We start from the raw sequence: 27,116 nt of genomic DNA on the forward strand, positions 1-27,116 counted from the left end.
AAGTTGATCTTACAGAAATATATAGTGACAAATGACATGTCATGAAGCGCAGAGGTTCAAAACGTTCAAATAGCATGATGCCACAGTTCGATATAGTGACAAAGGGCACACAGCAAACAGAGATACCATTGCTAAGCTAAATTTATTACAACACTGGGTTTTCATTAGTAAGCACGCATACGGCATACCTCTTTTTGAAGCGGACTTGCCAATCTTGTTCCATTTTCTGCATATGTATATACCGTGAAATCTTTGGCCAACAAATCACTGTTAGAACAGGAAAAAAAATGTAAAATGATCATCTCAGTATGACAGGTTAAATCTCTAATTCAACATGCAATGTACACATTGCGCCTGCTTTGTCCTGAAACTACACATTTCACATTAAAAATGTAGTGGTTAGGTCTTAGAGTTGTGTAATCTTTGGAATACTTCACAATCTGTTCACGCAGCATTGCTGGTTTTCTGAACCAAAGGAATCCAGTGGCTCCAGTGTCATCATCATCAGGATACCTGCCCTGAAAAATGCCATAGGGCCATCACTGGGTTGCACATATATGTGGAGTTGCTGCAGAAGATCAGCAGCAATGGGATGCTACAAGGATAGGACAAAAAAAAAAAAAAAGAAGGATGGGAAGGTACTTATTAACCCCTTCCCACCCAGTTAAGGCATGACTTTAATTGGTTAAAAAAGGGCTGTGCTCATTAGACAAATAGTAAATAAAGTTCATAAAGTAAAAAGTCCAAACCAAGTGCCCAGACCTGAACCAAGTAGCTTTCTCCCACCTTATGTCAGTATGCCCCATGTTGGCATGGTGTCCACCGCAGCAAAAGGCGTGTCACCAGTTTACGAAAAAAGCCGAAACTCGGTGCGCAGGTGCCGTATAGAGCCGACTCGCAGTTCGGCATCTTTCAGAAACTGGTGACGCGCATTATGCGCCGGGGGTGAAGCTTTTGTCATGCGTCAATCACTTAGTCTCTGAATAGGAACGCCCACTCCCGCGGAAATCACTACCCGGAAGCGGGGGGGGGGGGGGATACCTATACTACGGTATGTAAACCGAAAAAAAAAAAAAAACAGCATACTGTACATGTCGGCAGTATGCTGGATTGAATGGTATATACTTGTTTTTAGGGTGAACCCCCACTTTAAGCGTTTTCTCCTCAAATATCATCTATACCTCTAATTTTCTCTCCCTCTCCTCCCCCTAGTGGATTCTTTTGGCTAAACAAAACACCTGAAGCTGTAAAACACTTTTAAAAAGCTTGTAAAAAGCTGCAAAAAGCTTAAAAAAATGCCTGCAAAATGGCAGTAAATCGATACACTCAGTTGTGAATGGAGCCTAAATCTGCTAGTACATCTAACACTCCTCTCCCCCCACATTAACAACGCTGCTACTGTCCAAAAGCTGCCCCCTGTGCTCTTTCCTCCAGAGTGGAGGCACTCTAATACAGGAGGTGTGTTACTGACCAGATCACCAGGTGACAACAGAGGAAATCAAAGCGTAAAAGAAAAAAGAAAATGCAGCCACCACATCTAATGATTGGTAAGCTGCAATACAATATATTTTTGGTTTTGGGTTTAATACCGCTTTCAATATTATCTTGCCTAGCTCTGAATGATTAAAAATATACTGTGAAAAATCTCTGCAAGTCCCTGCATGCTAACCAAGAGAGATTCCAGAAAATGACATAAGGGCTTTCCAGGGTAAATCATGATGAGCTCCAATGAATGGGTGTTGGGCTGCTATCCTTGAAGTGAGAAGGTTCAATGGGCTGAGCGGGACTGGAATGTGAAAGCATTTCTGAAATGACGAGATGTGTTTTACGGAGAATCGCGTGCCATTTGTGTGCAAACTGTTGGTACTATATAAAGCCTGTATAATCATTTTTACGATTAATATATATATTTTTTTAATGAAGAATTACAACAACACATATATACAGCTGTTTAATATAAAAAGACATTTAAAGCTGTACTCCAAAAAAAAAAAAACGCACATACACTCATTGCTCATTATGTCTTAGTTTATAAAATATTTATCACATTAAAAAAGAAACAATATTTTAAAATTCTTTTAGTCCCAACAATCATTAAAGCGGAGGTCCCACTAAAAAAAAAAAAAAAAAAAAAAAAATATTAAAAGCCAGTCACTACAAATACAGCAGCTGCCGTCTTTTAATATCAAGGACACTAACCTGTCCAAGGCGCCAGGGCGCCCGCGATGTTGGCAGCCGAAGCCGATCTGTCGCCATCCTCGGTAAGGGAATCAGGAAGTGACTTCACTTCTCTGTTCTCTACTGCTCAATAGGCGTCGGAAGTGGTATAGAAGTGGTGTAGACCACCGGTATCTGCTCCCTCCTCCCCTCTGAAAGCTGCCAAATGTGACACCGGAGGGGGTGGAGGGGGTTCCATTTTTGGGTGGAACTCAACTTCAATGCCGCGTACACACGATCGGTCCATCCGATGAAACCGGTCTGATGGATTTTTCCATCGGTTAACCGATGAAGCTGAGCCTACACACCCCATCAGTTAAAAAACCGATCGGGTCAGAACGCGGTGACATAAAACACAACGACGTGCTGAAAAAAATGAAGTTCAATGCTTCCAAGCATGCGTCGACTTGATTCTGAGCATGCGCGGGTTTTTAACTGATGGACGTGCCTACAATCAATCGTTTTTTTTTCTATCGGTTAAATTTAAAACAAGATTGAATTTTTTTAACTGATGGATAAATAACCGATGGCGCCCACACACGATCGGTTTGGTCTGATGAAAACGGTCCATCAGACCGCTCTCTTCGGTTTGACCGATTGTGTGTACGCGGCATAAAAAAGCCTATGCCACTCAGTATCATGCATAACACAATTAGCAACACCAGCAAAGCATAAAAGTGTCCCTGAAAATCATTTTAAAATGTTGCCATTTGGTCTAAGCGGCATTGCCGACCCATAACATAATAATGATGGAAAGGTTAGTTGTAGAGAGAAGGGAATGAATGCTTACGAGTAGGACTCCTCCTTACTCCCTCCCTACACATCATGATAGAAGGTTTCCTAGTACCTTCTCCTTACAAAGGGAAGTTTCACCTGATAAACAAGGGTGCAGCATGCTGGAATCACACAATTCAGAGAAAGGAGCATGAGGAAGACAAATTACACAATACTGACAAGTTGGGACTTTGCCGTCTCATATATCCATACATCCACTGATAACGATCAGGAAACATGGAGTGCACATTGTGATTGGAAGCTGAATATGACATGGTGTGTGTGTGTGTATATGTGTGTGTATATATACATATATATATATATATATATACACACACACACACACAATTTGCATACACACAGTGGGGGGAAAAAAAAAGTATTGGATTTTGTACTGTAGATGACATTCTTTGCAATTTTGCCTTGAGAAACATTATTCTGAAATTGTTCAACAATGTTTAGACACCGCTTTTCACAGATTTGTGAACTTATACCCTTCTTTACTTCCAAGGGCCCTTTCACACGGGCGGACCTGACAGTTTTTTAGGCGGACCTGAACAGGCGCTCCGTGCTCCTCTATGGAGCCACGGATGTCAGCTACGACATGCCCGCTGACATCCGACCGGCTCCAATCCACCAAAGTGTGACGGAGGAAAACCCTAATTTTCCTTCCGTCTGGCAGATCGGATCGGGTGACAACGGACTCTACGGTCGTCATCCGATCCCCCATAGGGGAGAGCAGCGCTCTGACAGGTCGGTCCCTACACAGTGTGCAGAGACAGACCTGTCATCTGTCTGCTCATCGATCCCCGTTGAGCTAAAGCGGAGCCCGCACACGGACAGCTCTGTGTGAAAGGGCCCTTATGCCCTGTACACACGATAGGTTAGTCTGATGAAAACGGTCTGATGGATTTTTCCATCAGTTATCCGATGAAGCTGACTGATGGTCAGTCGTGCCTACACACCATCAGTTAAAAAAATGATCGTGTCAGGACGCGGTGACGTAAAACACAACGACGTGCTGAAAAAAATGAAGTTCAATGCTTCCAAGCATATGTCGACTTGATTCTGAGCATGCGTGGATTTTTAACCGATGGACGTGCCCACAGACGATCGTTTTTTTCTATAGGTTTTTGATCCATCAGATAATTTTAAAACAAGTTCCTATTTTTTTAACCTATGGATAAATAACCGATGGGGCCCATACATGATCGGTTTGGTCTGATGAAAACGGTCCATCAGACCGTTTTCATCATACTAACCTATCATGTGTACGCAGCATTAGGCACTCTAGGCGTTATTTACTAAAGGAAAATCTGAGGGGGACATGCAAGGAAAATAAAAAACAGCATTTTTAGTTTGCACATGATTGGATGTTAAAATCAGCAGAGCTTCCCCTCATATTAGATCTACCCTTCAGATTTACAGCGACTGCACTTCCAAGTGCACTTTCAGTGCAAAGTGGATTTGCCTTTCGTAAATAACCCCTCTCTTTTTATACCCAATCATGTTACTGACCTGTTGCCAATTAACTTAATTAGTTTCAAAATAATCTTCCAGCTCCTCCTTGCTAGTACCACTTACTTTGCCAGCTTTTTGTTGCTCCAATTTTCTTTGCCACGAGTAGTTGCCATCAATTGCAAAATTACCTTTTTATCTTAAAGCGGAGGTTCACACAAAAAGTGAACCTCCGCTTTTTGGATCCCTCCCCCCCTCCGGTGTCACATTTGGCACCTTTCAGGGGGGTGCAGATACCTGTCTGAGAAAGGTATTTGCACCACTTTTGGGTTATGACTCCCGCGGGAGGCCAGCCTCGTCACGTCACCCCCCCCCCCCCCCTGTCTTCTGGGAAACACTGTTCCCAGGAGAGAGCGGGGACCAGTGACGGCGCGCCCCGATCCTCGCGCATGCGCAGTAGGGAAACTGTCTGTAAAGTCGCAAGGCTTCACTTCCTGATTCCCTCACCGAGGATGGCGGCGGAAGCAGCCGAGGACTGAGCGATTGCTCAGCCTCATCTGCTGACATCGCGGGCGCGCTGGACAGGCAAGTGTCCATTTTTTTTAAGTCAGAAGCTGCAGTATTTGTAGCTGCTGGCTTAAAAAAAACAAACAAACGGGTGGACCTCCGCTTTAAAATAGTAAATTTTCTTAGTTTCAACACCTGACATGTTTTCCATTTTCTATTGTGAATAAAATATGGGTTTATGAGATTTGCAAATCATTGCATTTTGTTTTTATGTAGATTTAAACAGAGTCCTCAGAGCCCATTTACACTTGGAATCCGAAGTGAATGAGAGCCGTCTTAATGTACACTACTGAAGTCGCTCCGAATTCAGAAAAGGTTCCTGTACTACTTCAATCCGACTTCTAAGCGACTTGTATCCCTTGATTTCAATGGAAGTCGCCTCAGAAGTCGGATCACTGGCTTTACTGCAGCGACTTTTCAGGAAGTGAAAATAGTTTTTAGGGCAAACCCCTCTCTCCCACAGAGCCGATTCAAGTTTGATTGGCCACTGGAAAGCCTCCTGTCCTGGAGGCGACTTGAAGTCATCTTGTAAGTCGCCCCATGTTGCGCTGTAGTGTGGGCTCAGGTCGCCTCCAAAGAGTCGTGTTGCCCCTGTGTGAATGGGCTCTAACGGTTTTAGAACTGGGGTTGTGTGTGTGTGTGTATATATATATATATATATATATATATATATATATATTTATTTATTACACACACGTATGCATGTATGAAGAGTGCTCACAAACTTGGCTTATTACAAGTGCTTAATAATATTGCGGATAGATGAAGTAAAGTGACTATTATAGAAATATCGGATTATTTTTCTATTGCGAGCAGACATTTCTAAGCTTGAATTTGGTGATCACGTGAAACATTAGAACTGACTTGCCTACTGATACATTACATGGTCAAAAGCGTGCATGCAAATTAATTATACTACAATGGAAGGATTCCCATTTGCCAACCAGTACCACTGTTAAAAAGCTGCTAAAACGAACCCCTGCCCAATTACAGAACAACATATGAATGTCCGGTGTGACCTTGTAAATTTAATATAATATGGGGTCAGCAAATATGGCTGTATACATATGTTTAATCTGCTTGTCTGCCATATAGCTTAGTACCTTGGATAGGAAAGTCGTGCTGGAGTGAGGACGGGGACAGTATGGGGTATAGGCCGAGTTCTATGCTCAAGCAGTCAGAGATGGTTCTGATTTCAGTGCAGCAAAGATACTGGCCCGGATTCACATACATTGGCGCATATTTATGCCGGCGTAGCGTATCTTTTTTAGGCTACGCCGGCGTAGCGCAGAGCGCCAAGCACAGTATTCACAAAGCACTCGCCCCCAAATCTACGCTGGGTTTCCTCGGCATAAGCCAGCGTAGGTGGAAGTGGGCGTGAGCCATGCTAATGAGGCGTGACCCCATGTAAATGATGGACTGAGCGTCAAAGATACGAATAACGTACGGCGCATGCGCCGTTCCGTGGCCGCATCCCAGTGCGCATGCTCAGAATCACGTCGAAACAACTGCCTACGACGTGGACGTGAACGTAACCTACGCCCAGCCCTATTCACGTACTACTACGTAAACGACGTAAAATACGACGGCTGTTCCCTGGTCCATACCTTTGCATGAGTTGCGCCTCATAGATGGGGAATAACTATACGCCGGACGTAAGCCTTACGCAAACCGCGTATATTATGCGCTGGGCGCAACTACGTTCGTGAATCGACGTATCTCCCTCATTTGCATATTTGCAATCAGGCGGCCAGCGTAAATATGCGCCCACGATACACCGGCGTAGGAAAGTAACGTCGGTCGGATGAAGCCTATTTTCAGGTGCATCTAGTTCTGTGGGCACTGCGCACAGATACAACAGCGCATATTTACACTTACGCGGCGTATATCAAGATACGTCGGCGTAAGTGCTTTGTGATTTCGGGCCACTGTGTTTCCACCTCAAAACAGGCAGATTTGTCAGATCAACTGGTATTTTCTGTACAGCAGACAGAAATCTGTACTGGAGTGATGACCTGGATTTTTATTTATTTTTTTCATTGACATACACTTGAAGTCAATAATTAAAGTGATACTAAGGGTTGATTTTTATATTTTTTTTATTAAAAAAAAGAGGCAATACTTACCTGCTCTGTGCCATGCTATTGCACAGAAAGGTCACTTTTCTCTTTTGGCGGTTCCCCCATTAGCGCGGTCAGCTTTTCCTTCCTCCAGGTGCCTCCTGCAGCAATCTTGGTGCTGAGAAGGCACACCTGTGCGTACGCACTTCCGTGTCCATAGACGCACTGGTGGTAAGCCATACCCCACACTCTCTCGTCACAGGAGTTTGACAGCAGCAGAAGCCTATGGTTCTGCTGCCCTTGGTTTCTCCAGTGAAAGGAGCCAGAGAATGTGCTGGTGTCGTGGTGCCAGATAAGTGTTTAGGGATGAGACTGGGCTTTAAAATGCAATTGCTCCAACTGGGAATTGCAGGTTCAATTGAGCAGCAATATCAGATTGCACCAGCAGGAGGTGAAATGTGTGATGTCAGATCACTGTACCCGGGATTTAGGCCTGGTACACACAGGGGGCTAGATTCAGGTAGGGGCGCACAAAGTTACGGCGGCATAGCGTATCGTATCGTATTCACAAAGCACTTGACTTCTAAGTTACGGCGGCGTAGCGTAAATGGGGCCGGCGTAAGCGCGCGTAATTCAAATGTGGATGAGGGGGCGTGTTTTATGTTAATTCTCGGTGACCCGACGTGATTGGCGTTTTTTTACGAACGGCGCATGCGCTGTCCGTGTATATATGCCAGTGTGCATTGCTCCAAAGTACGCCGCAAGGACGTATTGGTTTCGACGTGAACGTAAATTACGTCCAGCCCTATTCACGAACGACTTACGCAAACAACGTAAAAAAATCAAAATTCGACGTGGGAACGACGTCCATACTTAGCATTGCGTACGCCTCATAGAAGCAGGAGCAACATTACGCCGGAAAAGCCTTACGCAAACGACGTAAAATAATTCCGCCTTGCGCACGTACGTTTGTGAATCGGCGTATCTAGGCCATTTGCATATTTTACGCTAAAATCGACGGAAGGGCCCCAACGGCCAGCGTAAAATTGCACAGAATTATACGCCAGCGTATTCAAGTTACGTCGGTGGAGGAAGCCTATTTTTTAAACGTATCTGCCTTTGAGAATCGGCGTAAAAATACGACGGCGCATATTTGAAATTACGGTGGTGTATCTGGAGATACGCCGCCGTATGTTGTTGCTGCATCTAGCCCAGAGTTTATTTTCTAGGTTGAATGAAAAACCACTGTCAGCTCCAGTTGGAGCCGCTGTACCAACTATGTGAAGTTAGTACAGTGATATCTCCTACTGAGCTGTTGTGTTGTGACAGGGCGCGCCGATCAGTGCTCTCCGCTATTGGCTGAGAGCACTCATCAGGAGTTGTCAGCTGCTGGTTTTCCGCCCAGACAGGTGGCTTCTGTCAGACAGGGTGGCATACACATGGGCCGAATGTCAGACGTTTTTTTTCCCGAAATTTGGCCCTAGTGTACGGGGGTTTAGGGATCGGTGCAAGTCTTCCATGTAACGGTATTGAAGGGTTCCACTTCCACTGATACATATGTTTTTATTTTTTCTATGTTAATAAAGTAATGTTAAAAAAGGCGAAGCTAGCAAGCAGCAAATGAAAAGAGAAGAAGGAGTACCTGTTCTGCTCGAGGTGCAATATGTGCTCCTGGCCTTCAGCCTTAATAACATAGGACAAACCCTGCAAAATATTAAACAGAAGTGATCAAAATAATCCATATTCAATAGATCAATGCAAGTTCAAATAAACTAGATCACATAAAAAGAAAAAATGCTGTACAATCTCCAATACTTTGTCTATGAGTAATAACCAATATCTATAATCCGGTGTTCTATGCAATCACCAAAAATAAAAATCCATCAACCAATCATAAACAATAAAACAGCAAAAGTTCATTAATCGTGAATGTAATAATCCCACTTAATAAAATATTGTAAATAATGCTACTTTCTTAAATAGAAGTGTTAATAGTTTATTTTTTTATCAATTAACAAAATGGAAAGTAAATGAACAGAAGAGAAATCCAAATCAGATCAATATTTGGTGTGACCACCCATAACCTTCAAAATACTGGGGATAGCACAGCATTTCTTTTCTTTATATAAAGCATATTCAAGTGATTTTTTTTACTTTTAACTTGCAGCTTTAATGGCAAAAAATGTTATCAGTTTTGGATAGAGCAAAGAGAGATTAGAACCCCTGTCAGTTTTTACTGTTGTCAGCCAATGGCAGAGAACGCTGATCGGAGTGTTCTGGCGGGAGGGGGCGTCCCCATGTCAGAACACAACAGCTCGGCAGGGAAGATCGCTAGACTAACCTTGCATTATTAGTAAAGCGGATCACAACCAAAGCTGTCAGTTTGTTTTTTTTGTGCAAAAAACAAACAAAAAAAAAACAACACAGTAGTATATACCTGGCTTTGGCCTATCCAAAATGAAAAGAAAAGTTTTGCCTATAGTCCTACCTTAATTATTCACAACGTTGTGGGCGGATAATCACGTATACAACTAAACTAGATCACCTGCACAAACCACAATCATAAGTTACTACAAATACATACAATGCAAACTCAATATTCAAGCAGGAATTCCCCCACCCACAAATTTTCCACAGTCATTTCTATACAACCCCTCCCAAATAGATGTAGAACTGCAGCCAAAACTGGATTTTGTATTTTTCAAAATGAATGGCTTCACATAGACCAAGTTTACCTTCTGGAGCATGTTACACTTACATTTAGGGTGCAACATGCTCCAGACCTGCAAAAAGTGGGAGTAATCTCTGACTTGTAACTATAGGTAAGCTTATAATAAGGCTTATCTTATCTACAGGTAATGTAAATAATCTCCTAAACGTGTGCCGTTCAGGAGATATTTACTTTTCATGCAGCCAATGATGTCATCGGCACATGCTCTCTGAAGGAATTGCATGCCCGGGCCATTCCTTCAGAGTCCTGTGCCATAAACGTCAGCTCCCCCATCGCAGCTCCGGCCAATCACACAGCTGGAGTCCACGGACGGAGGACAGGTAGGGTTGCCACCTCATCCCTTTAAAACAGAACACATATGAATTACACAGGTTCTGTGGCTAATTAAGGTGGTAATTAGACTCATTTGGTGCCTTACCTGCATTAAATCAGCCACAGAACCTGTGTAATTCATATGTGTTCTGTTTTAAAGGGATGAGGTGGCAACCCTAAGGACAGGTGAAGTGGCCTCCAGCAGTCGCTGGAATGCTTAATTTTCAGGTAAGTTTCACATATTGTGCTAGTATGCGATGCATACTAGCACATCATGTCTTTACCCTTCAGGTAAAAAAAAAAAAGAAAAATCACCCAGCGTTTTTTTATTACTGCTTTACCCACTTAAGCCCTGGACCATATTGCTGGTCAAAGACCAGAGCACTTTTTTGCGATTCGGCACTGCGTCGCTTTAACGGACAATTGCGCGGTCGTGCGATGTGGCTCCCAAACAAAAAAATTTTCCCCACAAATAGAGCTTTCTTTTGGTGGTATTTGATCACCTCTGCGGTTTTTAGTTTTTGCGCTATAAACAAAAATAGAGCGACAATTTTGAAAAAAAATAATATTTTTTACCATAATAAATATCCCCCAAAAATATATAAAAAAAAAAAAATTCCTCAGTTTAGGCCGATACGTATTCTTCTACATATTTTTCGTAAAAAAAACAAAAAAAAAACGCAATAAGCATTTGATTGGTTTACACAAAAGTTTTAGCATTTACAAAATAGGGGGTAGTTTTATGACATTTTTATTAATACTGTTTTTTACTAGTAATGGCGGCGATCATCGATTTTTTTTGGTACTGTGACATTATGGCGGACACTTCGGACACATTTTTGGGACCATTGGCATTTTTATAGCGATCAGTACTATAAAAATGCATTGATTACTATAAAAATGCCACTGGCAGGGAAGGGGTTAACACTAGGGGATGGGGAAGGGGTTAAGTATGTTCCCTGGGTGTGTTCTAACTGAAGGGGGGGGGGTGGACTCACTAGGGAAAATGACTGATCGCTGTTCATACATTGTATGAACAGACGGTCAGGCATTTCTCCCCTGACAGGACCGGCTCTGTAACGAGCGATCGCGGGTGCCCGGTGGCGATCGCACCCGCCGGGCGCGCGCCCCTATTGGCTGCTTGGCGAGATGACATATAGCTACGGGCTTTGGCCCAGCAGAGTCGACCTGCCGCCGTATAACTGCGGCGGCTGGTCGGCAAGCAGTTAAAGCAGAGTTTTAGGCTTTTTTTATTTATTAAAAAGTCAGCAGCTACTACAAGTGTAAAAATAAACCGACACTTACCTGTCCCACAGTCCAGCAATGCAGCCACCCGGAGTGTCGCTCCTCTCCCCCTCTTCTCCGCCGGCGCCGTCATAGCCACTGTGGGCACCTAGCCGTGACAGCTTTCAGCTTCATGGCTGGGCACGCACTGCGCATGCGAGAGTCACGATGTGCACTCCCAATGGACAGACAATCTTCTGGGACCTGTCACGTGTCCCAGAAGATTGCAGAGAGGAAGGGGTCGCCTAGGGGGAGAGAGGAGTCGCCTAGGCGGCCCGTAGGCGGAAGGAGGAAGTGGCACAGGAAGTCCCACTCAAAATGAAGCCCCCACTCCCCCCAAAAAAAATTACATGCCAAATGGGTGGAACTCCGCTTTAATGGTTTAAGCATCCTGATAAAAAGAGAAAGCAGAGTGACAGAGATAAGCTCATCACTGTGTTTACTTCTCCTTTCACTGGCTGGGGGTGGGTTCAGGACAACCTGGGCTCAAAGGAAGTGGGTTAAATGATGCTGGCCATAACACTGCGCACATTTAGTGGAAATAGTATTATGCGGGAAATTTCTGAAATTCTAGCAATTGGGCTATTCATTTTTATCTAGTTTTTTTTTGTCTGGAGTCTGGTTTTAAAGCATCTGTTACCCAGATAAGCCAATCAGACTGCAGCAACTTCTTAGTTTAAGACCGTAAAGTGGCACCTGAATTGTAGATGACAACTCTTTACTTATGTCCCGTTGTAGAAGCAAGGCGTATAAGGGGGAGTTACCATCGAATTAAAAAACAGATTTACCTCTTTGAGAGAACCAGATGCATCTCTTCTTAGCCGAGTGATTTTCTGGGGTATTATAATTTCATAGGAAGACAAAAACGATGTTGGGTCCACAGCTGTCAAAAAGGAAAATAAACATTTATTATATAGTGCTTGGATGGAGAAAAGGAAATACTATATTTTTTCTGTAGTTAAAATATTTACACATATCCACTTGCAGTCCAGGACTTCTCTGGCACTTTATGTTTACATGTAACAATCAGTATTTTTTGCTAGAAAATTACTTCGAACCCCCAAACATTATGGGGCAGATCCACATACATTTGCATGGGCGCAGCATATGTAAGATACGCTACGCCGCTGTAACTTACTTTGATTTTGCTTGGATCCTCAACGAATCCGCGGCATAAGTTACGGTGGAGTAGCGTATCTCTCGCGGCGTAAGGGCACGGAATTCAAATTCGGCGAGTAGGGGGCGTGTTTCATTTAAATGCCTATCGGCCGCCGGAAAATTGCATCTAAGATCCGACGGCGTACTAAGACGTACGCCTGTCGGATCTAACCCAGATGCCGTCGTATCTTGTTTTGTAGAAAACATAGATACGACGCGGGAAATTTGAAATTACACGGCGTATCAAGAGATACCCCGGCGTAATTTCTTTGAGGATCTGCCCCTATATATTTTTTAAAAAAGGTCCTAGAGAATAAATTGGCAGGTTTTGCATTTTTTTCATGCCACACGGTATTTGCACAGTGGTTTTTCAAATGCAATTTTTTGGGGAACACTTTTTTTTTTTTTATTTGTGCAAAAAAAAAAAAAAAAAACACACAATACATAACCCAATTTTTTGGTAAAATATAAAAGATGATCTTATGCAGCGTAAATAGATACCAAACATGCTACGCTTTAAAATTGTGCACACCTGTGCAACAGCGACAAACAACATACATTTTACTATAGGCAACGCTTTAAAAACCATTACAGGTACAAAGATACTTACCATACTCTTAATAAAAAATACAATAATAAAAAAAAAAAAAAAAGGCTTTACAAGTTACCACTTTAGAATTAGAGGAGCTCTGGTGCTAGAATTACTACCAATGATCTGGCGTTCGCGGTGATACCTCACATGTGCGGATGATCGATGTTTGCGTGTATTCGCCTTTGCGTGTGGGTACGGGGGAGGGAGGGGGTGGTGGTGTGGGGGGGGCACTTTAATTTTTTATTGATTTTTTTATTTTATTTTTACACTGCTGCTTTCATTTTTTTTTTTTATCACTTTTATTGCTGTCACAGGGAATGTAAACATCCCTATGACACCAATAGGCATGCGACAGGTACTCTTTATGGAGAGATCTGGGGTCTATATGACTGCAAATCCCTCCTCTGCTCTTAAAAGATTTCAAAACACCAAGATCAGTGTTTTCGAATGTTTTTGTTTTCTTAAAAACGGATAAACGGAAGTGATGTCAGGTCAACACTTTCGAGTTACCAAAAACGGAGAACCGAACAAAGCCAATCCTGGCTGGTAGCTTGGGTCTCCTGGTGAGACGGGAGAGCCCGAGCAAGCCATGGGAGGACGTCCCGCTGCTTGTAAATGCAGTCCAGCTGCTAGTTAGCCACTAGGATTGCTTTAACAAGAGAGCCTTCTGCTGGCTCTAAAAAAAAACGGTACTGATCATCCCAGTATAACCAACCAAACTTCAGTGACGTATGGGTATGTCACTGGTCCAAAAGTGGATATACTGATTTATATATATATATATATATATATATATATATATATATATATATATAAATATAAGAGAGAGAGAGAGAGAGATAGATAGATGTTAATAACAAGTACCCCCCCCCCCCCCTTCATTTTCATTGTCATTGGTGTCCCCGTTGAGGAAATCCTTTCTGTCAGTACAGCAAGTGATGGTAAAATTCTCCAGCACTGCCCGTACCCCCTATAGAGGTAGTGAGGACAGCAAGTGAAAGGAAAACCTCCCTAGTAGGGTCACAGACAGAAATAAAGACTTGCTAAAAATGTAAATCTTCCCCAAAAAAATGACCCAAGTTGAGCTTTTAGCAGATATAAAGGGCACAAATTAATGAAGATCTGAAATCATTATTATACCATTAAATACATTTTTAAAGACAAGCAGTACTGTAAATTAACCTATACGTTTCTTCCTATCCATGCACAGCAGGGCTGTAGTGCAAGACCCATAAGCAGCACCTGGAACCAATCAGTGCATGTGCTGATAAGAAGCATGCTGATAGGACAGCGCAGAATGATAACAGAGGCCCAGATTCCGGTAGCAATTGCGCCTGCGTAACCATAGTTACGCAGCGCAATTGCTGACTTGCGCTGGCGTAACGAGTTCTCCTGATTCAGAGAACTCGTTACGCCGACTGCAGCCTAAAATCTGCGTGGCATAAGGCTCTTATGCCACGCAGATTTTAGGCTGCATTCTAGCGATGACCGCTAGGGGGCGCTCCCATTGTGATCTGTGTATAGTATGCAAATTGCATACTAACACCGATTCACAACGTTGCGCGAGCCCTGCGTACGCAAATTACGTAGTTTGCGTACGTCGGGTTTCGCGTAAGGTTACACATCCTAATAGCAAGCGCAGCCAATGCTATAGGATACCCACGTTCCCGCGTCGCAATCTTTAAAATCGACGTTGTTTGCGTAAGTGAATCGTGAATGGCGCTGGACGCCATTCACGTTCACTTTGAAGCAAATGATGTCCTTGAAACGTCATTTGCCGCAATGAACGTCGGGAAAGTTTCCCGACGGAGCATGCGCTTTACGATCGGCGCCTAATTTAAATGATTCCCGCCCCCGGCGGGATCATTTACATTGCGCGCGCTTACGCCGGGCAATTTTGCCGGCGCGCCCTCGCAATTTACGGAGCTACTGCTCCGTGAATCGAGGGCAGCGCAAAATATTTGCGTGGGCGCAGGGCAAAATCGGTGCCCTGTGCCTCCGCAAATAAAGCGCAATTCGTACCTGAATCTGGGCCAGAGATGAGTTCATCACTGTGCGGCTTTCCCTTTTCCCGTCCACTCATAGGCTGGGGCAAATCCATAAATGTCAATGGTCATCAAACTGAGGACATCTAGTGACAGAAAAAGGTACTGTGAGGGAAATCTCTCGGTAGAAAGTGAATACTGCAGCTAAAGATGGTTGTGTTTTTTTTTTATCTGTTAATGGGCTGTTCATTTTTAAAAAGTGTAAATTCACCTTTCGGATTCAAATCATTTGGTGGAGGGGGGATTATGGTGTGGAGTTGTTTTTCAGGGGTTGGGTCCGGCCCCTTAGTTCCAGTGAAGGGAACTCTTAAGCAGTCAGTATACCAATACATTTTGGACAATTTCATGCTCCCAACATTGTGGGAACAGTTTGGCCCTTTCCTGTTCCAACATGACTGCGTACCAGTGTACAAAGCAAGCTCCATAAAGACATGGATGAGCGAGTTTGGGGTGGAGGAACTTGACTGGCCTGTACAGAGTCCTGACCTCAACCAGATTGAACAACGTTGGGATAAATTAGAGCGGAGACTGCGAGCCAGGCCTTCTTGTCCAACATGAATGTCTGACCCCACAAATGCACTTCTGGAAGAATGGTCAAACATTCCCATAGACACTCCTAAACCTTGTGGACAGCCTTCCCAGAAGAGTTGAAGCTGGTATAGCTGCAAAGGGTGGGCCAACTCAATATTGAACCCTACGGACTTAGCCTGGGATGTCTGTCATGAGTACCACCTACACTGTCTCCTTCCACCAAATGCTTATAGAATACTCTTACAATTCAAATATAATGTTTCCTAACAGATTTTAAAATCACAACAATGTCTGATGAATTCTGTCATCACTACAATGTGGTCAGCAGCACCTAAAATAGACTGTCCAGCTCCCCCTCCCTGGGTGGTTCAGTCACATGGGTGTCATTGTGCTGACAGCTGCAATGATGCCGGGAAGCCGCTCACGTGACTTTCTGCTCTGCTGTCAGTAGTGGTATGACACCAGAGTCATAAGTTTAAGAGGAAGAGTTCAGGATGTGAGTAGTGGGGTCACAGATTTTGTCTAGCATTCGAAAGTCGCCCACAGAATTGAGTAGGCAGCCATCTGTAAAAGACACAATGTGACTGTCTTCAGGGCAATCCAATGGAGGGGGGGCATTGAGGTAAAAAAAAAATAAAAAAAAACATCTTGGAAAGAATAGCGATCAGCAAAAGTACTGTGTGAAATCATCACACTGAATGTAATATCACATTGGGGCTTGTCAGTTATAAAGTTAAAAAAGTAAACAGCAGGGTGTTTTTTTGTTTCTTTCCTAACCTGAAAGGTAAAGCCATAATGTGCTAGTATGCATTGCATACAAGCACATTATGTTAAACTTACCTGAAATTAAAGCCTTTCAGCACCGAACTGTCACCACTGCAGGCGCTTCCATCTTCACCTGTGTTCCTTCCAGGCTGTGTGACTGACTGGAGCCGCAAGGATGCATGCACGTGGCAGACAGTGCTCCAGTGAGTGCAGGGAGGCAAAGCAGAGAGCTGGTGACCAAGGCTGCATTTACACCTGAGCGTAGCGTTTTGCGGCATTTTTTACAGCGATTGGTCGCGACAAAACGCAGCGGTTTTTCCCGTGATTTGCCGCGACAAAACGCAGCGTTTTTTTACAGGTCTAGGGTCACCAAAGTAAAACGCCCAAACACCCAAATTTGAGCAACAAAAAAGGGTCCAGAACTTGTTTGGGCTTCAGGCGTTCGGCGTCAGACGTTTTGTAGTGGAGATGTGAACCATCTCCATAGAGAATAATGTATTTTTTCCCCTCTAGCGTTTTGGGGCGTCGCGCTTTAGACGACAAAACGCTCAGGTGTGAATGCAGCCTAAGCATGAGCTCAGGTGTGTTCACAACTGCAAGTGCCCGCGCCCGCCAGGAAGCTGACACTCCGCAGCGCTATTCACAGGCAGTGAGACGTTTACCGATCCGCGGCTGCACAGATCGGGAAATGTCTCCCTACCTGTGATTAGCACTGCAGAGTGTCAGCTTCCTGGCGGGCGTGGGCGCACTCAGTTGCAAACACACCTGAGCTCATCCTTACTGGTGACTGACAGTGTTTGATCGCTCGGTTCTCAGTCTTAGAGCTGACGGGGGGAAAGATGCAGCATCGTACCAATGCTGCATCCAGATAGGTAATCTGAAAAAAATAAAAATAAAACAAAAGACAGATTACCATACTTCCCTTTTAATTTGCATGGATTTCCTTTCACTTCCTGTTTGACTATGGAACAGGAAGTGAAGGAAAATCTCTGCAATAGGACACAAATGATGGGAAAAAAAATCTGACTGAGTTGTAGCCCTCCACATTTAGTTCCCCTTTAGTATGATCACAGTTAGGATGCTATGATGTTTCCTGCACATAGCTGTGAACATAAATGGAAAGGTCCCGGCAGTATATAAACCTTCACTTTAGACACAGCAGTCTCTTCATTATGGAGATACTTGAGTGCCTGGCACTGGTCACCTGCTCCTGAACTTTGCTCCCTCTACGTCCATCTTGGCAAGGTTGCCATAAACACTCAATTTCCCCCCTCATGAGACTTTCTGTACTTAGAAGCTTACACCAGCTGCCAACCTGGATTAGTACAGAATTGCTCCGCTAAGAAAACCTCAAACCACACGCCCACGTGACTCAGGAAATCCATGGGGCTCATACAAATCAGTCTTTCATACTCTGCGGAGGTAGAGATGTTTATACAAGTCAGTGTGCAGACAGGTCAGGCAGGTGAAAGCCAACTCTGAGTGGACTCTGGAGGGAAAATAAAACCTGAGGCCACAATACTGCTATGTCCCTCACTGGCACCGCCAGCAAAAACTGAAGAGAAATACAGCCAAGTTTACCAGTCACTTTTTCCCTTCATATGTCACCTAAGCTACCTATGTCGGGAAATATCGGTGGCTGACACTTTTTGTGCTTGGACCTTGTAACAACTAGTAGAGTTTGGTACTGTGCGACTGGAAATACACTATATTGTCAAAAGTATTGGGACGCCTGCCTTTACACGCACAAGAACTTTAATGGCATCCCAGGCTTAGTCGGTAGGATTCAATATTGAGTTGTCCCACCCTTTGAAGCTATAAAAGCTACAACTCTTCTGGGAAGGCTGTCAACAAGGTTTAGGAATGTGTCTATGGGAATGTTTGATAATTCTTCCAGAAGCTGTGAGGTCAGGCACTGATGTGGACGAGAAGGCCTGGCTCACAGTCTCTGCTCCAATTCATCCCAAAGATGTTCCATTGGGTTGAGGTCAGGACAGCAGTTCCTCCACCCAAAAATCCCTCATCCATGTCTTTATGGACCTTTTAACTCATATAATCTTTATTCAAAAATTATTTTTTTACATACATCTTCTCACGTCCACGTTTAACCCAATGAATCAACATTTAACATACTTTATGGACCTTGAAGCTATTATAGATGCAAAGGGTGGGCCAACTCAATATTGAACCCTACAGACTAATGCCGCGTACACAAGATCGGAATTTCCGACAACAAATGTTCGATGTGACCTTTTGGTCGATTTGAGCTTTGGTTGTATATTCTGACCGTGTGTATGCTTCATTGGACATTTGCTGTCGGAATTTCCGACAACAAATGTTTGAGTGCTGGTTCTTAATTCTTCCGACAACATATTTCTTGGCTCGTCGTAGTGTTGTACGTGACCGCGTTCTTGATGGTCTGAATTTCCGACAACATTTGTGCGACCGTGTGTATGCAACACAAGTTTGAGCCAACATTCCGTCGGAAAACAATCCACGGTTTTGTTGTCGGAATGTCCGATCGTGTGTGTACGCAGCATAAGCCTGGGATACCATTAAAGTTCATGGGGCAGATTCACATAGAATTGCCCAGGCGCAGCGTATCAGAGATACGCTACGCTGCCGTATCTTACCTGGCTCTAAGTCGAATCCAGGAAGATTTTGCGCCGTAAGTTACGGCAGCGTAGTGTATCTCTCGGTGCGTATTTCAAATTGGGCGGGTAAGGGGCGTGATTCATTTAAATGAAGCGCGTCCCCGCGCGATTGAACTGCGCATGCTCCGTTTTGAAATTTCCCGCCGTGCTTTGCGCGAAATGACGTCGCATTGACGTCATTTTTAGAACTTCAACGTGACTTACGTCCATCCATATTCACGGACAACTTACGCAAAAAAAAAATCAAATTTAGACGCGGGAACGACAGCCATACTTTAACATGGCAAGTCAATCTATACGCCGCAAAATAGCAGCTTTAACTATACGCCGGAAAAAGCCCACTAGAGACGACGTAAGAGAATACGACGACCGCGCGTACGTTCGTGGATCGCCGGAAAAAGCTCATTTGCATACCCGACGCTGAAAACGACGCAAACTCCACCCAGCGGGCGCCGAAGTATTGCATCTAAGATCCGAAGGCGTACGAAGCCGTACACCTGTCAGATCTTACCCAAATGCCGTCGTATCTTGGTTTGAGGATTCAAACTAAAGATACGACGCGGGAAATTTGAAAGTACGCCGGCGTATCAGTAGATACGCCGGCGTACTTGCTCTGTGAATCTGCCCCCATGTGCCTGTAAAGGCAGGCATCCCAATACTTTTGACAATATAGTGTCGTTTTGGCTGACATTACTCAAGCCCAATGGGTTGGTATAAAGATCCGGTATGGAAGCTGGTATTTGGCAATACACAAGCCGCACAATATAAAATCAGGAGGCGTCCCGCACGTGGTTAATGCATGTGCTCTGGTGTGTGTTGTGTAGGGGCGGTGTAAATTGTTGCATTGCCCCCTCCCCAGCATTTGTTTTCTGCTCTTGGTACATTCATGGCATTTGTAAGATGTGAACAATAGATCCAGGCGCCAAAATGAACTAGTTTTAGAATGCAAGTTATTTAGATGGTCAGTTTGTTAGAGCAGAAATGCATGTGCTCTTCTCCCCTTCTTCTTGCTGACCCGAAAGCCAAGTGTATGGTGTCACTTCCAGGCACCCCTTTCACTCTTCACTGCAATAAATTCATTGGATTGCAGGTGAGGCAGAATGTCTCATTAAAGAGAACCTATCACCAAATAATCATCACTAAGGATGAGCTCTGGCGTGTTCGCATTCTACACATGCAGAACCCGCCAGGAAGTGTGCACGGCGCTGCGCTAAACACAGCCAGGGAGACATTTCCCGATCTCTGCAGCCGAGCATCGGGACAATGTCTCCCTGGCTGTGATTAGCGCAGCGCCGTGCACACTTCCTGGCGGGCTCTGCATGTGTAGCATGCGAACACGCCAGAGCTCATCCTTAATCATCACATATGGGATATTGTAAAAAATGAAAAAACGTCCATGTAAAATTGTAGGCCCCCCACCCATACATGCACATACAAACAAAAACGCACAAGTTGGATGCACCTACACACGAAAAACATTAATTGCAATGCACGTTACATATTGTGGTGCACACCGGAAATTAGAACAATCATTTTAGCACCAAAGCTCCTGCGTAGCTCTATATTTATTACCTGTAGAGAGCTTTTAGTGTCGCCTATGGAAAACATAGGATACTGAAGTTTGTCGCTATTTCGCAATCTTAAGCCTTAACATGTTTGGTATCGATTTACCCGACGCAACCTCATCTTTCATATTTTACCTAAAAATTTGGTAATTTAGTTTATTGCTTTTGTGCTCCCTAAAAATAAACTTAAAAAGGACAATAATATTATTATATATATAACACACACACACACACACACACACACACACACACATATATATATATTTTGCTAAAACAAACACGTCATACTTACCTCCTCTGTGCAGTTGGTTTTGCCCCCAATCTTCCTCTTTTGAGGTCCCTCAGCGGCGCTCCTCATCCTCAAATGCCCCATTGGAGAGCCGCTCTCCCTTGGGGCACTCGTGCGGGCACGCTGCTGTGTCCTGCTGTGGCGTCCATTGACACAGACAGCAGTACTTGGCCCCACCCCCTGATCTTTGGATTTGACAGCAGCGGGAGCCAATGGCTGTGCTGCCAACAATCTATCCAATCAGGACCCGAGACACCGGCTGGAGCTGGTGTGCTTGTCCCTTTCGCTGGAAAGACCGGGTTCAGGTAAGTAAAACAGGAGTTTTTTCACATAGAATGCATGTGTGTAAAGCGATGTGTAAACTGACGACGCTATACAAGTACCTGATATAAATAAAAAATAAATACTATTTTTAATGACATAGACATTATTGCCATTATCGCTATTATTGCGCAACATAAAAATTGGAACTACCACCGTTTTGTTCTCTAGGATGTCTGCCTTCAGAAATTATATGATGTTTTAGAGGTTTTTATGCAATCTTCAATGCTAAAATAATTTTTTAAACCGTGTGCAAAAAAAAAATGCAATGACGGGGTTAAAGGATAATTCCAGGGATGGATACTTTTACAAAGTTGCATTGATCCAGCCTGTAAACATATGCCAGGAGTTATACTTTCACAGCACATTGTCAAAAGTACTGTAAACTGCCTCATCCACACGGCCATAACACAGCAATAAAAAAAAATATTTTCATGATTGTTAGGGCAAGGAGCAAAAAGTTCCTCCATAATGATCTGTAAAAAAAAGTTATTTATTTTTGTTATGGACGTGTGAATGGGGCCCAACTGCAATTCTCTTTTATCCGTACTAAAAGCAGGAAACAGCAGACAGTCTCTTTAAGGCAATAAAGCTTAGTCACGGCAAGCAAAGGAAATGATTCACTTTATCTCGCTGGCACACTCCTGATCTTTTCATCGACTTTTTACAGAATATAATTTGTACTTCCAGGGAAACACATAAATATGGAGCCATGAAATAGATCGAGATATTTGTCATCATACAGTGGAAAAGGGAACGGAACATACAATGACCAAATAAACCAGCAGATATATCCATCCCACAACTGCATCCACCTTCGTCTTTTCTTTCTTACATTTTAAAATGATTAGGCCCCTTGCACACTGGGGCGTTTTTCATGCGCTACAGCGCTAAAAATAGCGCTGCTATACCGTCACCGCGGCTGCACGCCTCAGTGTGAAAGCAGCCTAAGGGCTCATTTACGTCTTCAAGGTGCATCAACGCACGTTCTGTCACACATTAAAGTGCACTGCGTTACGGCAGGCTATTGAAATAAATGGGCCGCTAACACCCCTAAAAGGGGACGCAACTAAAAAATTGAGAAGGGTTCTTATCTTCCCCTATTTTACCTAAGTTAGTTAGAAAGAACTACATAATAGAAAAACATAAATACCGTATTTATCGGCATATACCGCGCACTTTTTTCCCCTTAAAATAAGGGGAAAATCGTGGGTGCGCGATATAAGCCGATACCCGCGCTCAGTTTGAACGCCTCCGCCGACATATACCGAGTGCAGTACACTCGGTATATGTCGGCGGAGGCGTTCAAAAGCGGGAAGCGGAGATTTGACTCGGAGACAGCGCGGGAGAAGCCGGAAGGACACCACCGAGGCCCCAGACAGACGCCGGACCGGACAAGGCCGCCGATGGACACCAAAACTGTAAGTATAAAATGTTTTTTTTTTACAGGAATTTCGGGTGCGCACTATACGCCAGAGCGCACAATACCCCGATAAATATGGTACCTTTTTCCCCCCTTTATTTATAAGTGATCACATATCTTCTGTTCTCAGCTGCAGAGAGCTGGGAGAGGAGATACAGCAGAACACTGGTCTTCCCAGTAAATGGGGGGGGGGGGGGGCGTGTCAGCACAAGTCTGATATTTGGAGGAGAGCACACCGAGTTCCACGTTGTGCTCTCCCTGCTTAGTGTGGTCAGTTTTTAACAGGAAAGCAGAGGGACTTCATCATACAAGTACACAGTACAGCAAGCACATATCAGGAATATGAAATGCTGGGTTTGCATATTATTTTTGTATTCTTTATTTAAAGTGATTATAAAGGAAACCTTTTTTATATATAAAACAAAAAATAACAAACCTGTCATACTCACCTGCTCTGTGCAGTGGTTTTGCACAGAACAGTCCGGATCCTTCTCTTCTCGGGTCACCCTCCCCCTTGCAGAGTGCCCCCATAGCAAGCCACTTGCTGTGGGGGCACTCGTGTGTGCTCGCTCCATAAGACACAGACTCAGCCCTGCCCTCCTCTCCAACTTCACTGGCTGTGATTGACAGCAGTGCGTGCCAATAGCTCCTGCTGCTGCATCTCTGCCAATCGTAAGGGAGAGACGTGGGAGAGCCTTGGGTCTTGTGCACACCGCTGGATCAAGATCAGGCTTGGGTAAGTCTTGAAGAGGGGGGGGGGGGGGGGTTGAGGGGAGAGCTGCACGCTGAAGATTTTTTTACCTTCATGTACAGAATGCACAGAGGTAAAACATGTTCAGCCTTTACAACCACTTTAAGGTTTTCACAACACAACACAAAAAACAACCAAAAAAACAAACAAACAGGATTGAGAAGAAGAAACAAAAACATAAAAAAGGCAGAGAGCCACAACCACCCATATACACAATATGTATATCCCATAAACACCAAGAGTAAACAGGGAGGCCCTCTATGGATAGAAGCCCTCTAAAGGCCCCCTATGGATAGAAGGTATCCCCACACAACATAAAACATTAAGAGGGCGAAAATGCGGAGGAAAGGTGGTGGGGGGTTGGGTGCGCGCCACATAGCTGGGGATATCATACAGGCTTACATAACATCTAAACAGTCAGACAGATTTCTAAATACTGTATTTCACTATATAAGCTCAGTTTATTGTTAAAAATAATTATGATATGCAAGACTCCGGTGGGTGTAACAAGATGCTCGCACACCGCCTTCTCACTGTATCCTTACTGCGGGGTGTAGCAAGATGGCGGCATCAAAACGTCACAAAATCTGATGGGTCGCCAAATCTGACAAAACACAGGCATCACCTGATGCTGATTGCAGAAAGTTTACCTGGTGCATGCTGTTACACATTGCCTTGGTATTTTCTCTATGTGCGCCTTATCTGTGTTCCTGAAGCCTGCATCCTGGATCCTGTTCCTGGACCCTGACCTGCAGCCTGATCCCGACTCCTTTTCCTGGAACCCGGCCCTGCAGCCTGATCCCGACTCCTTTTCCTGGAACCCGGCCCTGCAGCCTGATCCCGACTCCTTTTCCTGGAACCCGACCCTGAAGCCTGCATCCTGGATCTGGACCCTGACCTGCAGCCTGATCCCGACTCCTTTTCCTGGAACCCGACCCTGCAGCCTGATCCCGACTCCTTTTCCTGGAACCCGACCCTGCAGCCTGATCCCGACTCCTTTTCCTGGAACCTGGCCCTGCAGCCTGATCCCTTCCTACCCGATCGTTCCGTCTCCTGCCTTGTTCCCAGCTCCCTCTGCTTGATCTCCCATGTGGCTCTGTTACGATTACGATCTGGCTATCCCATTATCTGTATAGATATGGTATAGGCAGTTGTTTATTGTGTGTTCACTGTTTATTTTGGTTCGCTGATTGGGTTACACTGTTTGTTATATTTGAGGTGCTTTACTTTGTGTTATCTACTTATCTTTTAATAATTGATATTATTTACACTTTACCTGTGGTTGGTTACTCTGTGCCAGTCCACACATATTTCTTGTCACACCGGTTCCTGGCAGCAGTTATCGGGTGATAGAGTACGGTAACTTTTTTTTTTTACCTATCCTCCAATAACTTTCCCATAACAATCGTCCTATTCAGGTGGTAAATCCTTCTCAGGCCTCCCCAGCTGCTTATTGCCGAGAATTCCTTCCCTATCTCTGGCAGCTCACCCATGATAATGACATGCTTTGTGACAAGGCAGGCAGGCTTCACTTGCATCTCATTTTCTTCTGACGGCTGCTGACAGACAAGGTCATCCTGATAAAATAAAATCCATTGTTCAGGTTTATAAAAAATGATTCCTCCTCCTCTGTTACTGAACACCGCAGGACCCCACCCTGTCTTCACAAAACGGCTGATGCTCATATGGTTCAAATTAAATAATAATTGCTGGCTTGTGAAGTGCAAATGATCCGGGGATCACAGCACTGCGGAGCCCGACAATGAGCTCCGTCCAATCAAAAATCCCAGATATTGCTCTGAGCAGAGGCTTGCAAAAGGACGGGGTCTACAAAAGGAAAGTATATTTAAAGTGGAGTTCCACCCATAAATATAACATTACATCAGTAGTTTTAAAAAAATGTCATTAGTCCTTTAAGAAAAAAAAAACATTTTTTTTAGATGCCTTCAAAGTGTTGTTGCTAGGCAGAATAGTTAATCTTCCCTCTTCCTGCACCTAGGTGCTTAAGCTTCCTAACCTACACCGCACAGACTCCTGGGAATGTAGTGGGTGTAACTTTCCAGGAGTCTGTGCACTCCCCAGTCTCGAAGAATCATGTGACTTGGACAGTACAGGTGCTGAAACCTGATCTGAAACATATTACACTGCTTGTGCAGCCCTCAGCATGTGCGAGATCTGCAAGGCTGAAATCCAGGAAGTCATACAGTCTGGCTTCATGATGCCCACACTTAAGATGGCCCCAGTCAATTTCTATTTTATAAAGTGTCTAAATGCTGTAACAACCTAACAAAACGGACCTTAGTTTACAGACAAACTTTACTAGAATACATTAAGCTTGTGTATTACAGGGGTATTTATATTTAAAAAGTGAAATAGTGGCCGGAACTCCGCTTTAAGCCCTAAATTGATTTTCAGTAGTTCTGGCATTATGCCTCAGTTTTCTTAATTATTGGTTTGTTTTGGGAAATGTGTTGCAAAGTTTCTTACCTGTAGATCCTGCCAGTACCGACACTTTCTGTTGCAGCTTGACAACGCTAAGCCTCTGCCTCACATTTGGCAACAGCGTTGTCAGCCTGTTGCACAAGCTAGTTCACTGTTGGGTTGCCTATCAGGTCTGCATATGCTTCTTGATAGGAACTCCAACCTTTCCCCACTTAGGCTGTGTTCGGGCATGGGCGTTTTGACAGCGATTCTGCATTTTTTGCCATAATAAACCATGTTGCAATTGCTGCAAACCGCATTGTGTGAAGCATGCCACCCAAAAGAAGCTTTTTGGGTGGCAAGCTTCGCACAAGGCGGTTTGCCGCGATTGCGGTGACATTTATCACGCAACTTTTGCAGCAGAATCGCACAGCTTTTTTGGTGCCATTCAAATGAATGGCATCTAAAAGGTTGTGCGATTTGTCATTTACACCTGGGCATTTCGAAATCTTGGGCCGAATCACCATGATTCAAAACTCCCAGGTGTGAATACAGCCTTAGTCCAAAATGTATAAAAAAAAACGTTTTAGTTTTAGACCAAGCTTTTTCTTCCCTCAGAGAATAGGTGCAGGTACCCCCCACTTCCAAGTCACTCCTAGTCTCTACCCACCTTTGGGCACGATCTATTGGTTCCACTCCCTACCCACCTACCAGTACCACTCCTTTTAGAGAATACAGAATCAAGTATCACTTTGTGGTGCCAAGTAATTTGTATGCAATTTGTTAAAGGGGAGTTCCACCCCCCTGAAAAAAAAAATTGTTTTAAAAGTCAGCAGCTACAAATACTGTAGCTGCTGACTTTAACCATTAGGGTACCTACCTGTCCAGCCATCCAGTGGTGTCCTCACCTGAGCTGATGCTTGAATCGGCTTTCGGATGCTGCTGCCATCATCTTGGCTACAGGAATCTTACTTACAGGTTTCCTACTGCGCCTGCGTGAATCACGCCGCGCTTTCTCAATGGGCCGGCTGCAGGGAAAAAGGAGGAGGGGCCGCGGCAAACTGAGCAAGAAGTGGGGACAGATACCTGTCCAAACCTAGTATCCTCTCCCCCCCAAAAGGGGCCAAAAATGTGGCAGTGGAGGGGGTTAGGAGACATTAAAGCAGGCTTTTGGGTGGAGCTCAACAACAGATAAACC

The 27,116-nt window shown here is 44.2% G+C and overlaps 1 protein-coding gene across 1 annotated transcript in view; it reads right to left on the reverse strand.

Annotated features, from left to right (window-relative positions):
- The window catches only part of ADAM9 (ADAM metallopeptidase domain 9), a 159,569-nt gene that overhangs the window by 83,137 nt on the left and 49,316 nt on the right, over nt 1–27,116 (reverse strand). Inside the window, exons 2-4 of the mRNA XM_040346239.1 lie at nt 12,192–12,286; nt 8,719–8,780; nt 189–267 (exon numbers count right to left, since the gene is read on the reverse strand). Of these exons, the coding sequence (XP_040202173.1) occupies nt 189–267; nt 8,719–8,780; nt 12,192–12,286 (236 nt within the window). The remainder of the gene's footprint in view (nt 1–188; nt 268–8,718; nt 8,781–12,191; nt 12,287–27,116) is intronic.

The sequence above is a fragment of the Rana temporaria genome, chromosome 3 (assembly GCF_905171775.1).
Source record: "Rana temporaria chromosome 3, aRanTem1.1, whole genome shotgun sequence".
Classification (NCBI taxonomy): Eukaryota; Metazoa; Chordata; class Amphibia; order Anura; family Ranidae; genus Rana; species Rana temporaria.